We start from the raw sequence: 16,383 nt of genomic DNA on the forward strand, positions 1-16,383 counted from the left end.
AAATTGGTCTTTTTTGCCAGTTAGTGCAGGGTGAAGTATTTTGAAATTCAATCAGCTGATGGAGAAACATTGGGGGGCCAGTCCTGATTTGACTATGTCTGGCCTCAACCAACTAGTCCAGACTGTCCCCTGCTAAGGAGTCAACTCCTTCACATCTGGCTGCTCCCAAGATCCAAAACATTCAGAGAAGGCAGACTGGAAGCAGAGTAAGGAACTATTTCACCAATGGCACTTAAAGTGCTTATGAGCCTCTTTCTTGCTGTTGGTGTCTCTCTCTGTTTGTAAGACAGAAATGCAGTTTATAATGTGCTTGAATGCAACTTTTTAAAGTGATGAACAAACACAAGAGAAGTTTGTTATAAGCTCCCACTATTTTTGTGCTGCCTGTTACTTGAAGCCTTGTAACCACTGCCAGAAGCATTATCTTCTAAATGAGGCCTGCCTGACACCAACATATTTTTGGTGCCACATTAAAAACCTTTTCACCCGGGTGTTGGATGGAATTTGATCCTGCTGGGACAAGCTTTGTTTTAGTGACTCTCCATATTGATGATTGGTTGTCCCCCACCAGTAGAAGCTGGTGTTTTTTATGTTTTGTGTATTTTATTTTATTTTTGTTCAAATTTTGAACCTTGTTGTTTCTAACAAAGGGGCATAGCTTTGCATATAGAAGGTCTCAGGTTCAATCCTTGACAGCTCTATGTAGAACCGGGAACCTGTCTGAAACCCTGGAGAGCTGTTGCCAGGCATTGTAGACAATACCGATGTACCAGTGAACTGCCTCAGTATAAGACACCTTCCTAGCTTGGCAAGATGCTGCTGGTCACTGTAGACAGTATTGAGCCAGATGGACCAATAGTCTGACTCGGTGATACACTACATGTGATATACCTTGTGATAGACCCCATGTTGACACACAACACACCCACTCAACCAGCAAAAGTAACAGCACCCAGCATCTTCATTGAACAACATTGTTTGTATCTTGGCCTTTGACACCTCATATTATTATATGATTTAGGACCTCCTCTATTCTTCTGGCTGTAAATTGTTTTTACTTATTTCAATCTTGTCCGTGTCAGAATGTCATCACTCAGCTCCCATTGGAGGATTCGTAGGGCTGCATCACAATCCTGTATTTGCATGAAGTCAGGCAGGGGGAGGGGAGCAGAAGAGAAGGCAGGTTTTAGACAACAGTGGAGGTTTCAATAAAGGAAACTGAGCAGTGGGGGAAGTGGTGATTTTAAACAATGGCAGAGGTGTGAGTAGAGTGAATTTGGGGCGGGGGTGTGTGTGTGAGTGGCAGTTTAAGACAAGGTTTGACTACTGTGAGAAGTGAGCCAGGAAAGGCTCTGTTGTATTAGCCTCAAATATTCCAAAGCACCTTTGCACAAAAACTGTTTTGCTCCTGGTACTGTGAGTTGCCTTCAACATGAAGTTCAGGATCCATTGTTGTAATTTAGAAGAGATACTTTTATAATGAGCAGACCCCCATCTTTGTACAACACCCATCAACTGACGTTAACCTTCTGTAACTGAACAAGCTGGCAGGATTCTGTTCACTTTCAAGACACAGTAGCATGCTGTATATCAGCATGGGGTGGTTGGGTGCAAAGGTGGCTGCAGAATAGGAGAGTCCAGAGGGGATTGCAAAAAAGAGGGAGGAAGAAGCATGAAAGAAGGAACATCAAAGTGTCTGGAGAAGAGGAAGGGATGGTGGCTTCATAACTGAGCAGAAGGCAGGGTCGGATTTAAATGAAGGGAGGCCCTAAGCTACTCCACTTGAGAGGCCCCTTCTAATCCCCCACCCTCACGACTAGAAGAAAATGGAAGAGTGTTATAAACAAAATGGAGTGAAGCCAAGGATGATTATAGGTATTTAAAATTCTGCAATTCTCAATTTCTCCTCTGAAGGACATTAGAAAACTTCATCAAAATTTGTTTGTCTAAGTTTGTCACTTTCAACGTACAGAATGCTCAGTGCGGACAACCTCTCTTGAGACATTGTGGCCCTTAATTCATTTTTAATTCTTTTGAGTCTTGAAAAACTCCTCTCTCCCGAGCAGTTAGTGACCATAAAGCTAAGAAATAGCTGCAAGATTGGTTCCACATTAGGAAAGGCCATCTGAATTTTTTCCTTGTATACAATTTGATAAAGGTCTGTATGAGACAGAGCGTGCTCTGCTGTAACCCCATGGCTTTAGCTCACATACAGGTGAAAGTGCAAAAGTTCATCAGTAAGTTTCAGGTCAATATCTTCTGGGTATGCTTCCATCAACAGTTCAACACCTTGCTGAATTTCTTGCTTAGATGCTATCAGGATGGCAAGAATGGAAAACAATTGTGCAACATTGTGCAACACAGTACACTTCTTTTTAAATTGGCTCCAAGTGCATCTAATATAGGAATATAGGAATAAAGGATTTTATCCTTAACTTTATCTCTTGAAGAAAGTACATTTAAGGCATCAGGTGCACTTCTGTCATTTCTTTGCCATTCCCTCACTCTTTGTCTCCTTGTTTTGTAAACATTTAGCAAGGTGGCTTTTGCTTGTTTCTCAGGCTCATCAAAATCTTCTCTAATTTTCCTTTAAAAATCTAGAAGTGAACTTGCACAAGAACTCAATAACAGGCCTGATTTCTGAAGGGCTTTGCTGACCTTGTGAAAATGACCTAGCACACGGATTTATATCTCTAAGACTTTGAGTGTGAACTAGGGCCCCACAAAAAAACTTTCAAGTTGGGCCCCAGAGTTTCAAATTGTGCCCCACTGGCTGGCTCTGAGTCTCATAGTTGCTGGGCCCAATTTGCCCTGCCCTCTCATGAAGTCTTGGGTTTGCAATTTGGGGAGAGGGGAGACTGCCCGCTGGGAGGATGGGCGGGCTGGGGAGGCCCCCTAGATTTAGAAGCCATAGGCTTCAGCCTACTTAGCCTATAAATCTGGCACTGGCTGAAGGTGAAAAAGGGTTCTTAGTAGTTGTAGTCTGTGGGAGGAGGAAGATGCATGAAGTTACTGCAAGGGTGGTTTGCATGCACAAAAGGAAAGGGAGGCAGAGACATGAGTGTGAAGGCAAAAATGGTTGCAAAGTGAGGCTGCAGAATAGATGAGAGGAGTGGCTTCAGAAACGTGGCTGGGAAGGTGAAAAGTGAGCTTAGTAGTTCTATGGGGTGGGAAGGGGAAGCTCTAGGCCAGGAGTTAATATGGGAGAAATAGTGGGGGTGGGGGGTGAGTAAGGCAAGCAGGGTCACAGTCCCTAGTATTTTCATACTGTTGTAACCAATATATGATCCAATGAGATTATCCTATACATCATCATCATCATCATCACCATCTCAGGATTTGTGTCTTTGTGATAAAATGTTGTTCTTTCTCTGCAGATCACGTGAACCTTCTTTGGATTCAGCAGAAGGACACAGATCCAAACCAAAGCCAAGACTGAGGTTGTCTACTCTTCCATCCTCTGCAGAAAAGGTAGTGTGTCCAATGGAAGTGGGATTGGCATTGACTGGCAGCTGTAGTTCTAGAACAGGCAAACGAAAGTCCTCTTTAACATACCGGTAGGTAGGGATGGGGAACCTTGTTGAACCTGCTGCAGCTCCCATCATTCATGGCCATTGACCATACTTGATAGGGCTGGTGTTAGTTCAGCAACACTTGGAGGGCCAAAGGTTCCCCACATCTGGCATAAAGGATTCAGAACGTATGGAATCTGCTGTCACAAGGTGTGTTGATGGCCAGTGGCTTAGATGGGGAGGCGGTACGCAGATTCAGGGAAGGCAGGTTTTCTTTTCTGGTCCCAAGGTGGAGCTTCCAAAGCACAGTGGGGCAAGGCAGCAAAGAGAGAGGTTCTCCTGGGCAATGTATTTCATTCATATAACACTTGATTGGAAAAAAGCCCCTGGACATGGTTTACATGTCAGGCTCCCTCCCAAAACACAACAACTGCACCCAAATGGAATGTGTGTGTATGTGACATGCAGCAGAATTGTAGAGTGATAGGGAGAGTCTCATGAGTGAGCTCACATCCACTTTGTTTTTAAAAGCGTGGTGGGTGGGGTATGTCAACCATTGGGGCATCTTTGTAGCTTCTGTTTCATTATGAATCTCTTCCCTTGGAATAATGACTTCTGCTGCTGAGCCTGTACCACTTTTAGCCTGAATAAATATCTCTGTCATCTGAGGGCAGCCATTCCCCCCTCGGTGGGATAGCTGGGATTTGGAGCTTTGTTGGAGGCCCAGCTCCATCAGGCATCTCCTGCCCCTGAACTGTGCCAACTGGTCGCTACAATACAACTGCTTAGAAATTGGGGCCTGAGTTGTGAATTTGATTTTCCTCTTCCCTCTCTTCCATTGGTTCTTTTTTTTAAGGTTGTAAGCCTATGGGTAAGGGCTGTCTGTCTGGTCTTGATCGTATACAAGCTGCTCTTGAGAGCCTTTTTGGCTGGGGAGCAGGGTACAGATTCTCTTAGTAAATAAATAAATAAGTCATATTTTCCTCTTCAGAGATCGAGCCTAGAAGATATCTCTCCAGCAGACAGTGGCGTTGGTATAAGTCCTTTCCTGGTTACAAGAAGCAACTCGCAAGGGTATGGAAAAGGTATGTTTCATTTCTTGAAGTTAAGCATTGGGGGCTTCTTTTCAGGGAGGCACATTTACAGGGGAGAATCAGCAGGTGAAGGAAGGGTAAAACATTCTCCCTCCCTCCCAGTAATTCTTCCTGGCCCATATTCCATCCCTGCATTGCCATCTGAGGTCAGGTGGTAGGTGAGTGTAGCAGCTTACCTGGATGGGGCCACTGCAAGGTCTAAACCCTGTGAGTTGAACCAGCAGAAGTACTAAATTGGTGGCCCCACCGATGCCCCACTGATGCACCCATACAGCCCCAACTTCACCTCTGCTCCAGCCCTGCCCAAGTCAGCAGCAGCAAATACTGGTCTCAGCTCCACCATACCGTACACACTGCCATTGCAATTGGGAATCCCAGGTTTGCTTTGCAATGTGTAGTTGCACACTGCTTTCTCCAGAGCTGAAAGAATCATAGAAGAGCACAGAATGAGGACATCCACATAGCCCAGTTGGATGGTATGCACTTCCTGATAACAGTCAGTTGCCCATAATGAATTATGGGGTTACTGTATTTGCTAAGTAGGCTTTCCCCAACCTGGTACCCTCTAGATGTTTTGATCTTCAGCTACCATCATTTGTGAGCATTGGAAATGATGTTTGGGGTTCATGGGAGTTGTATTGCAAAACCTCTAGAGGAAACCAGACTGGAAAACACTAGTTCAGAACACCTTGTAATTGCAAAGCAGTTGGGTGTAGTTCTGTCAATGATGCTCTGAACAGACTCTTGGGGTTCTCTTTTTGTTGCAGGTCATGAAATACCCTCAGCAATATCCACAAAGCTTTCTGAAAAGGATCTTGATGATTTTTCTTACTCGACTGGTGGGGATGTTGCAGATGCTCCTTCAGAAAGCCGCACATTCTCACCAGTTCCACAGGAAGAATTTAGCCCTTCCAGCAAAATACCCGTGAAGAAGGTGTCCAACAAAGGACCATTCCAACCCAGCACAGTTATAGCTAATGGAGCTGAGAATCCCGAATTTGGTCTAGCAAAGAGTTCAAAATTACCCACTCTAGATTGGGAAAACGGCTGTTCTGTCAAACAAGGAGCCAATTATACAATCTCATCTAGCAACAATAAAGATGAGGCGATTGGTCTGGATCGGGAACACTTTAAGAACCTGAAGAGCTTTTGGGAGAAGGGTGGGGAGCCACTCTTGGCTAATGATGTATCTGAAATCTCAGCAGAAAAGGCCAGCACCACAGAGGTCAATGGAAGGCCATCAAAACTGAACCGACCTCTCTCAGCCCAGTCTAATAACAGCCAAAATGGTGACGACAAGGCCACTTCTAATATACACCCCAAAGCCAGAATCCCCTACAGGAAGCCAGTCACCTTGTCTTCCAGTGAAGATGAGCCCACTTACGTAGCTCCCCCAAGGAAAGGATCGGGATCTGCAATCCCCCGGTCCACGTATGGCAGAAGCAAAGGGGCAATGACCAACAGAAATAGCCTAAGTGATGGGAATGGGAAGCAGTCTCCAGTGGAGGAGGAGAAGAAGGTACCACGTTGCACAAGGAGATCAAAGTTGCCAATTCGAGTGCCATCAGTCAAAATAGAGGCACCGGCTAAAGAACGGACTGGCATCATTTTTGAGCCAGAGACCCCTGCTGATGAGTTTGTCATGGCTGACGAAAGCAAACGCAAGACTGATTCATTAGCAGGTAGGGTTCAGATATTGATAGATTCTGTATCTTCAGAGGATGTTGATAAAGTTGGTAGCACTGTGGAAATAAGTTCTGACTTGGGCTTTCAAGACAACCTGGAAATGGTAAAGAAGCAACTTAAAGATGGGCCTAGTAGCCTTGCAGAGGACCCACTACAAAACGAGGCAGTAGATGAAAGAGGAGTCGCTCCGGAAGTGGATTCTTCCATGCTTTCAGGTACTGATGCTTTGCTAGTTATACATAGTTTTGTGCTGGTTGATACAAAACAAAAACAAAAACCTGAGGTTGTACCCAGATAAGTTAGAGTAGACTCATTAAAGTTAATGGGCCTAAGTTAGTCATGCCCATTAAGTCCAGTGGGTCTACTCTGAGTAAGACTAACATGGGCTGCAACCCTGTACCAACATGCACATATCACATTGCCAATCAAACGTAGAAAATATTAAGTAAAATATTGTCATCTGTTTAAAAACATCTAGGATAGTAAGCTACCATCATATACATCTTAAACAACAATTAAGCTACAAGTTGGTGCCTTATCTCAGCTTACTTATAAACAGCCATTTTTATTTTCGGAAATCCAACCACCATAATTATTCCTCCAGTGCAGTTGCCCCTTCTCTAGGCTTGTCTTTTCCAGGGGCTGGGGAGCCTGTGTCTCTTCAGATGTTGTTGGACTCCAACTCTCACCAGGCCAGCTGGTGAGAGACAATTATCTACTATCTACAATCAGAGACAATTATCTACTATGAGGACGGACCCTGAGTGTTCCATCAGTGGATGGTCCAGGAAGATCAGAGTTGTAGTCTAACAACATCTGGAGAGCCACAGGTTCTCCACCCTTGGTCTGCTTAGCTATGGACTAAAAAACTGGAATCAATATTACAAACAGCTCATCTTCATTTGCAAGCTGGCAGCAACTGACCTGGGTGGCCAGCAGTGTGTTAATACAAACTAACCCAGGTCTGGAGAGCTGCTGGAGCAGAACAATGTAAGCCAGAAGGCCCAGCTGTGTACACAAGCTCCAGGACCACAAGCCATAATCTCTAGATCAAATAAACAAAGAATAGGAGGGGAAAGCTTAGGGGGAGGTGGAAGCCATCCTGTTCAAACCTTGGTTACAATAATGCCAATGTCTTACATTGTTTAATACACACCTGCTTGTTTTCCAATTTATTCCAGAGGGAAATGAACATCATTCTCCGGCTGCCAAGAAATTAATACGCGCCAATGGCTATAGCCTTGCGAAGAGCATGGTGAACATTTACACTACCACAGAAAGTAAGTAACAGCTTGCTTCAATCCACTGGCCTGGCTTTTTCTAACAAAGCAAGCTGGCAAAAGTTGTAACACACGGAGCTGAACCTATCAGTCATACGCAGCAGGCTTGACAAATCTCCTGGTTTTGCTGCCTGCTGGAGAAGAAGGAAACAGAATAGGGTGGAGGAGCCCAACCATCTGGAAGGCCTTTCAAGACATTTGCAGCCCACCTGCCTTTAGGTGTTCAAAAGGAAAATGCTCTTAGAGTGGAGTGGGGGTTGTGCATGTTAGCCCTACTCCTTCCCTGCCCCCCAACATTGCTGTTCCTGCTGGAGGAAATTGTTTGTTTTGCTAAGAGCTACGGCCAAAGCTAACATTATTAATTACGTAATTAATTTCAGTAGAAGGGGAACATCAAACACAGTGCAGCAAATAACATAATTATTAATGTAACAATTGTGAAGTTAAAAAAAAAAGCTACATCAAATATCGGTCATACTCACCTGATTTCCATTCCTGACTTCAAACGAACATGTGCATTGCAATGATTCCTGCACCCGTTTCCAGCAGAATTCTGTATCACCCAGCTGACACTGGCTTGGCTAAAACACCCCTGGTCTGTTGTAAGATTGTAAGTGCATTTGGCTGAACACACCTAAAGGATTCTTCAAGAATAGAGTATGGGAAACCAGTTTGTGTGTTGTTGTTGTTTTAAAAAAAATGTATTAAATTTGTTTTATTTTGTGGCTGATTTGGTAAAATTTGGAAAATCAATAAAAATTATTTGGCAAGGGTGGGGAAGGATTCCTGAATATTTGGAATCCTTTCTTACGAGCTCCCACACCAGTAGTCAACTTATAAGGGGTTGTTTTTACTTACCAGTGAAATGCAGAAGTAATACAGGATGACACTTTGATGAAGACAACACGTGGACAATGCAACAGCAACAACCCCCACTGATCATGAACACCACTGATTCTGTAACAGACTCCTAAATACACAATTTATTAAATCTACAATCTACACAATTTATTAAATCCTTTGCCTTATTTACGGTACACTAATTTCACCAACTGCTTTTGGCAATCCAGCAATTTTGATTTCAACCAACAGATGGCGCTGAATCCATGTGTAAACACTGATACAGTACATATAGTGGAACCTCGGTTTATGAACACCTCGGTTTACGAATTTTCAGTTTACGAATGCCGCGGACCCATCTGGAACGGATTAATTAACTTTCCATTACTTTCAATGGGAAAGTTCGCTTCGTTTATGAACGCTTCAGTTTATGAACAGACTTCCGGAACCAATTACAGTACACCCATGCTTCGGGTTAAGTACGCTTCAGGTTGAGTACTCCGCGGACCCGTCTGGAACGGATTAATCCACTTTCCATTACTTTCAATGGGAAAGTTCGCTTCAGTTTATGAACGCTTCAGTTTATGAACAGACTTCCGGAACCAATTGTGTTCATAACCCGAGGTACCACTGTACTGTATTCCTCTTTAACTGTTTTAGTTGCCATGCTTTTGTCATGGGCTTTTTAAAGGCAAGAACTCACTGGAACCCAGTTCCAGTGACTTTCAGGTGGGCACCATTTCTGTTCCAAGAGAACGGGGGAGGTGTTCATGGTGAGTTCCAGCACCTCTTTTTCTAGAAAAATAGAAAATGGCTAATGATATTTAAAAAAGGAAAAGAAACAGGCTTAAGAATATGTGAGTGCAATCTAACACATATTTTTTAAAGCTGCTTGGTTTGCCACAGTCTCTATATCTAATGGTTTAGACAGATAATAAAACTGGTTTTCTTGCTTCAGAGAACAGGATACAATCTTTATGTTAATATGTTTTCTTTTATTGTTTCCAGCATACACTAAGCCCCAGGTGCCAAACCACCAGTATCTTGAGCCTGAGAGAGCCAAAGACTTCAGGAAATCCACTCCTCTCCTGCTGTCTGAGGTAGGACTATGTTGGTCTGCCTGTATCATGTTTACTAAGTCCTTTTGCTGCTCAGGCTGCAACTGCACCAAATATTTACAGGACTTTTATACCACTTTAACAGTCACGTCTTCCCTGCAAAGAATACTGGGAGCTGTAACTTAGTTTAAGGGTGCTGAGAGTTGTTAGGAAACCCTTATTTCCCCTCACAGGACTGCAGTTCTCAGAACTCCCTGGGTAGTGGGGTCGGAAAGTTGGAAAAATTCACATGCAACCAATGAGTCCCTCCTAGCACGAGGCTTAGTTTGGTCAGAATTGAGCATGCACTTCCAGAGTTAAGGATAAATACATTACTGCTGGTAAATGGCCCACAGTAGCCACTAGAGCTATTTGGGACACAGGTGGCGCTGTGGGTTAAACCACAGAGCCTAGGGCTTGCTGATCAGAAGGTCGGCGGTTTGAATCCCTGCGATGGGGTGAGCTCCCGTTGCTCGGTCCCAGCTCCTGCCAACCTAGCAGTTCGAAAACACGTCAAAGTGCAAGTAGATAAATAGGGAAGGTACAGCAGGAAGGTAAACGGCGTTTCTGTGTGCTGCTCTGGTTCGCAGAAGCGGCTTTGTCATGCTGGCCACATGACCTGGAAGCTGTATGCTGGCTCCCTCGGCCAATAATGCGAGATAAGTGCCGCAACCCCAGAGTCGGTCACAACTGGACCTAATGGTCAGGGGTCCCTTTACCTTTACATTACTTCTGGTAAATGGTCCACAATAGCCACTAGAGGGCTAAGAAAAGGTTGAGAGAACCACTTTCAAGAAAATGGACTTGAAGATGAAGTAGGAACTGTTCAAAGTTCTACCCGAGATTAACTTAATTCACATCAGTGCACCTGGCAATTATGACAACTGCTTTCTGATGTTTTTGAACTAAAACAGTTAAACTTCATTAAACTGAACAACTTTATTCCAAGCCCTCTCTACTTTAATAAGAAAAATCAGGTGGATATCCCCCTTCCCACAAAAAGCATTCTGATGCAATAATAAAAATCAGGAAGTCAAGAACCATAGTCATTCAAAACCATCTTCTGCTTGTGCTTGCACCAATCACATCCCTCCATCCTTTCCAATTCCCATTGCAGCAAAACACTCAAACATTCCATGACCAATAATTAATATCCACCTTGGCTTGATTTGCAGACGGAATCAGACACAGCTTCAGAAATCAGCTTCCAGTTCAGCAGGCACAAGAAGACACCCAGTGTGGGGAGCCACTCCTCTGATATGGCCTCCGTCTCCTCGGTAAGCAGAGACAGATTTAGAGGAGCACGATTGATTCGGTTGCACTGGGCATGAAGCCTCAGGGGTGCCGCAGGAGATGTTGCAACTCTTATTTAGAATTGAATAGGGGGGTGCTAATTCTGGCATCACACAGGGTGCCGCTGAAATTTGAGACCCCTAGGACCAAGATCTGGACCAAGATCATCTAATGAAATTCACGGCTGAGAGAGGATTTGAACCCTGGTCTCCCAGGTCCTAGTCTGATACTCTAACCACTACACCACACTGGCTCTCAGTGTCATTTGTTAAGAATGCTGGGAATTGTAATTCTGTGGAGGGGGTAAACTACAGTTCCCAGGATTCTTTGGGGGAATCCATGTGTTTTAAAAGTATGTTGTGTACACAGAACCAATTTGGGTCATTTCTCCACATTATAAAGCAATCCTGAACCTATAGACCAGGTATCCCCAAACTGCGGTCTTCCAGATGTTTTGGCCTACAACTCCCATGATCCCTAGCTTTCAGGACCAGTGGTCAGGGTCGATGGGATTTGTAGTCCAAAACATCTGGAGGGCCGAAGTTTTGGGATGCCTGCTATAGACCTTCTAACAATGAATGAATGTCTCTCTTGCACCTTGGACAGGTGAGTGGCAGCGTCCTGAGTGTGTACAGTGGTGATTTTGGGAGTGTCGATGCCAAGGGACACGTTCAGTTTGCCCTGGATTATGATGAGAAGAACCGGGAATTTCAAATTTTCGTTTCTCAGTGCAAGGACCTGGCCATTGTGGATGAGAAGAAAGGAAGGACAGACCCGTAAGTGGAAGTTAAAATGTTGTAGCAAAGCATACATTTCATGAATGTTGCTGAGGCATTCCAGCAGTTCCTCTTGGGGACCTGGTGCTAAAATTCTAAACTCTGGAATTGGGGTGGGGAGGGAAATAGCACTGTCATTGCCAATTAATTGTAAGAGATTTTTAGGACTAGGTTGGACAGTATCTCCCTGGTGGGTCTCATAGATATGGAAGGGGACCAGAGCATAGCTGCTGACCTTGATTCCATTACATGCCTGCCTCTGGCATCCCTGGACATCTGCTCAGGACCATAAGATTCAAATGTTGCCTGTACAAATAATATCTAGTACATGTAGGAACAGCCTGCATGGTCAGTTACCAGAGATTATCTGGGAAATTTGCCATGTGCTTTGGATTATCCACATGTAGGTGGAATATTAGCCACACATGGACATCCCAGGAGGGAAGTACCGGTAATCAAGCACTCAGAGCGTGCATAGAGGGCAGGTGTGCTATAAATCCATCTTTAGCCCTCTGTCCACAGATGTTCATAAAATTATAGAACTGTAGAGTTGGAAGTCAACTAAAGCATCAATGACAGATGAGCTTTCAGCCTCTCCTTAGAAACCTCCAACGGGGATCAGCAGACTTTTTCAGCAGGGGGCCGGTCCACTGTTCCTCAGACCTTGTGGGGGCCCGGACTATATTTTGAAGGGAAAAATGAATGAATTCCCATGCCCCACAAATAACCCAGAGATGCATTTTAAATAAAAGCACACATTCTACTCAAGTAAAAACACACTGATTCACGGACCGTCTGCAGACCAGATTGAGAAGGCAATTGGGCCAGATCCAGCCCCCGGGCCTTAGTTTGCCTACCCATGATCTCCAAGGAGGGAGAGCCCACCACCTTCCAAGGGAGTCAGTTCCACTGACGAACAGCTCTTCCCATAAGTTCTTCTTCCTGATGTTTAGTTGGAATCCACTTTCTTGTAACTGGAAGCAGTTGACTGTTGGAGTACAACTCTCATCATCCCCAGCCAGTTTAGAAATTGTAGTCCAACACAACATCTGAGGATCTGGACTGAATAATACTGTGCATTTAGCTCTTCTCCATGGCTGGTGGGCTGGGCTGACAAGAGCTAGCACCCAAACCAGCCTTCAGCTGACTGAGTAGTCCAGCAAACTTTGCATAACTTTGCAAATGAAACATACTATACTTCATTTTCAGAGGAAGAATGCAGACATTCCTTGTAAAATAACACTCTACTTTGTTGCCCTTCCCCAGTACATATCTCTTTTGCCACCTCTCTCCCAGGCATACAAAAGCCTTTTGATGTCTCTTGAGTTCTGGCATGAACTGGTGTCTCCAGCCTACTTACCTGCATATATATCCTTTTTCTGCCTGCCCCCTGCCCATCACAATCTCTGCCCAGCAGGTCACAGGCAACAGGAAGTCATGAGGGACCTCAGATGGGAGATGTGTCAGGATCTTTATCCACCATGAAGTTCACTCTTCCAAACTCTGCTGCAGGGCATATCAGGCTTCGAAGATAAACTCCCTAACCCCCAAATGAACAAAAAGGAAAATACGCATTCTCCTTTAATACAGAACTGTCCATATAAAAGCATAGTCCATACAGTCAATTTCAGCAAATTTCAATTTCAGCAAAAAAAAAATTAATAAGCTAAAAACATATTAAAGCACAAGTCAACATGCTGCATATCTGGGTAGGCTTGCCTAAGCAAAACTGTTTATCACAGGCACCATAATGAAGGTGCCTGCCTATTGTCAAATAGACAGGGAGTTCCAAAGTCTGGGTGCTGCCACACTAAAGTACCAATTTCTTAGAAATGTGCATTGAGTATTACTATGTGGCACCTGTTATACTGCCAGTTCTGTAGATCCAAGTGGTCGAATGGGTATATATGGGGTCTAATCCCTTTTTAAGGCCATTTAAGTTGGTGACCAACCCTATATTTGACCCTGGCTCCATCAGCACAGACACCATGTTGACAAGCCTGCAGTAGCTGACTGTCAGGCGTCTCCTGTTTGTATGCAAGATCCTAAAACTGTATTGAATGTTAACTCAGTGGCTGCCTCTTCACAGGTACGTCAAAACCTACCTGCTTCCAGACAAAGCACGGATGGGCAAGAGGAAGACGTCTGTGAAGAAAAGAACTGTGAACCCCATTTTCAGTGAGGTGTTGCGGGTAAGGAATAAATACCTAGGAAGGATTTGTGGGAATGGAGGAGGTGGAATTGAGGATATAATTCTGAATCCAATCTCAGGCTCCCATCACACTAGAGCTCAGGACCACTACTGAGAATATCCTCTAGAGGGCATGGCTGGCTGCTGGCTGGAACCATGAACAGGAATTAAGAGGTGATGATACACTGAAGTATTTAGTTTCAGGTCCCATTTGTTGTTTATAAAACAAATGCATAGCAGGGCGAACTACAGTGTGTTCCTCTTTTTATTGTGAGCAAAAGCTGTGTTTAGCTTCAGTTGAATGGGATAACAATGATCCATATCTACATATGCGTCCTGTTCTTCTGTGAACTGTCTGGTGGTCTCCTATCCAAGCGATTACCCAGCTCAGTGCTGCTTAATTCCATCAATACTTTGCCCCTGCCCCCAGAACCCTCCACTCAGCACTATGAGATGATGACCATTAGGAGAACAGAAGTAAAAACAATGTGTGCAAAGTGATAAAAGTCCGTTCTCCTTTCTCCTCAGTACAAAATAGAGAAAATGGTCCTGCTGATTCAAAAACTAAACCTCTCCATTTGGCACAATGACCCTTTGGGACGCAATAGTTTCCTGGGCGAGGTGGAAATAGACCTTGCCAGCTGGGACTGGCAGAACAATAAACTGAACTGGTATATGCTCAAGCCACGGGTAAGTATGGTTCAGCAGGGATCCTGCTAAATATAGGTTCTTATATAGGGTGAAGTGTTTAATCATACATTCACATTTTTCTGTTAAGAAAACTTCAGTCATTCACGCATGGACACACACACCCATTTCTGGAACGGAGACAGTGTGCTGTAGTGGTTAGCATGGAAGGGCTAGGACTTGGGTGACCAAGTTCAAATCCCCACTTGGCCATGAAGCTCACTGGGTGACCTTGGGCCTTCCTGCCACTGCCTCTTGGCCTAACCCACCTCACAGAGTTGCTGTGAGTATTAAATAAAAAGGGGAAGATCCATATACAGTACAGTGGTACAGTGGGTTACAGACGCTTTGGCGTTTTCAGGCTGTGTACCACGGGAAACCCGGAAGTACTGGAAAGGGTTACTTCCTGGTTTCGCCGCTTCTGCATGCGCAGAAGTCCCAAATTGTGTCACACGTGTGCGCAGACGCAGCGCTGCGGGATACGAACGCTGCAGGTTGCTGATGTGCCTCCATCACGGATTAAATCCGCAACCCGAGGTTCCACTGTACGACATTTTTAGTTGCTTGGAGAACAATGTGGGGTATAAATGGAGTGGGGGTGTTGCCTAGCAACCAGTCAAAATAGCATGATCCTTGCTGAGGTAACTCATGCTCTGATTGGCTTTGTAGCTGTGAGGGGGTTTTCCTCAGTACTGTATATGTTGTGGAATTTCTTAAGGCCAGTTCTAAGAAAGGCAAACTCTCTCTGTTCATTTCTCTTCAAACTATATACAGTGGTACCTCAGGTTAAGAACTTAATTCGTTCTGGAGGTCCGTTCTTAACCTGAAACTTGTTTTTAATCTGAGGTACCACTTTAGCTAATGGGGCCTCCTGCTGTTGCTGCACGGCCGCCGCACAATTTCTGTTTTCATCCTGAAGCAAAGTTCTTAACTTGAGATACTATTTCTGGGTTAGTGGAGTCTGTAACCTGAAGCGTCTGTAACCTAAGGTACCACTGTACTCTTGTTCAGCTTACCCTAGATCAACAAGGAGAATTTCAACATAATGTTAAGCAAGTCTCTCCATTAGTGCAGCCAGCATTTCTACTTGCTTACTGTCCTTTCCTTCCCTTGTGTGCTATTCTGGTGGCTTTCCTGATCCTCCTGAGCCAATTTAGGGACGACCCAAAGCCCTGTTGTGCTAGCAGAAGTCCTTGTGTAGGCTTCTAGTGGTGGAAACAGTCAAACCTGACCACCCTGCTTTTATGCTTCTACTCCTGATCACAGCCTACAAGGGCTGCATTTCATTTAAAAACTACTCTCAACTGCCATGGAAAAGAGATCAGCATTGCCCCTTACAATCTAGTTTTGCCCAGAGGCAATTTTGCTGATTTTGATGGAGAGAAATTTGATTGAATTTTCAGCATAGGTTTTCAGGATTTGTTTGGATCTGATCACCAGCTGATCTGAAATCCCTCACTGTGGTTTTCCGCACACCATGCTTCTCAGAGCCCTTTCTCTTTCAGATCCTCTCAGCCATCAATCATGTCGACCATCGGGGTGTGATGAACCTCTCCATCAGGTATATCCCACCAAGCAGTCCAGGTAAAAACACAACAGTGCAGATTTCAGAAAGCATCTCCATGTTACTAGAGGGTTGGGTACTGCACACCACCCATGCTCGTTATTATATATTATTTTGAATCAGAATGGACCCCTTGCCGCCGCAAGTGACACTACATATATCAGGGTTTCCCAAACTGTGTTCCATGGATCACCAGTGGTCTTTGAGCTTCATTCAGGTGTTTCACAACATGTCAACATTAAATATTCATTTTGATTTTTTATTTATTTACCTGCTTCTTTTATTTCTTACATACTTTCTTTTATCGTATTGCAATTTGAATTCTTTGGAACACAAGTTGTACTAAAAAAGGTCACCCCGGGA

The 16,383-nt window shown here is 44.3% G+C and overlaps 1 protein-coding gene across 5 annotated transcripts in view; it reads left to right on the forward strand.

Annotated features, from left to right (window-relative positions):
- LOC118078202 (synaptotagmin-like protein 2) overlaps positions 1–16,383 on the forward strand; it is a 53,765-nt gene that overhangs the window by 32,244 nt on the left and 5,138 nt on the right. For all 5 annotated transcript variants that reach the window (XM_035101960.3, XM_088664614.1, XM_035101955.3 and 2 more), the window contains 10 exons: positions 3,378–3,471; positions 4,504–4,597; positions 5,374–6,507; positions 7,474–7,572; positions 9,421–9,512; positions 10,685–10,786; positions 11,409–11,578; positions 13,668–13,770; positions 14,298–14,459; positions 15,962–16,040. In XM_035101960.3, coding sequence (XP_034957851.2) covers positions 3,378–3,471; positions 4,504–4,597; positions 5,374–6,507; positions 7,474–7,572; positions 9,421–9,512; positions 10,685–10,786; positions 11,409–11,578; positions 13,668–13,770; positions 14,298–14,459; positions 15,962–16,040 — 2,129 coding nt within the window. The remainder of the gene's footprint in view (positions 1–3,377; positions 3,472–4,503; positions 4,598–5,373; positions 6,508–7,473; positions 7,573–9,420; positions 9,513–10,684; positions 10,787–11,408; positions 11,579–13,667; positions 13,771–14,297; positions 14,460–15,961; positions 16,041–16,383) is intronic.

The sequence above is a fragment of the Zootoca vivipara genome, chromosome Z2 (genome assembly GCF_965207765.1).
Source record: "Zootoca vivipara chromosome Z2, rZooViv2.hap1.1, whole genome shotgun sequence".
Taxonomy (NCBI): domain Eukaryota; kingdom Metazoa; phylum Chordata; class Lepidosauria; order Squamata; family Lacertidae; genus Zootoca; species Zootoca vivipara.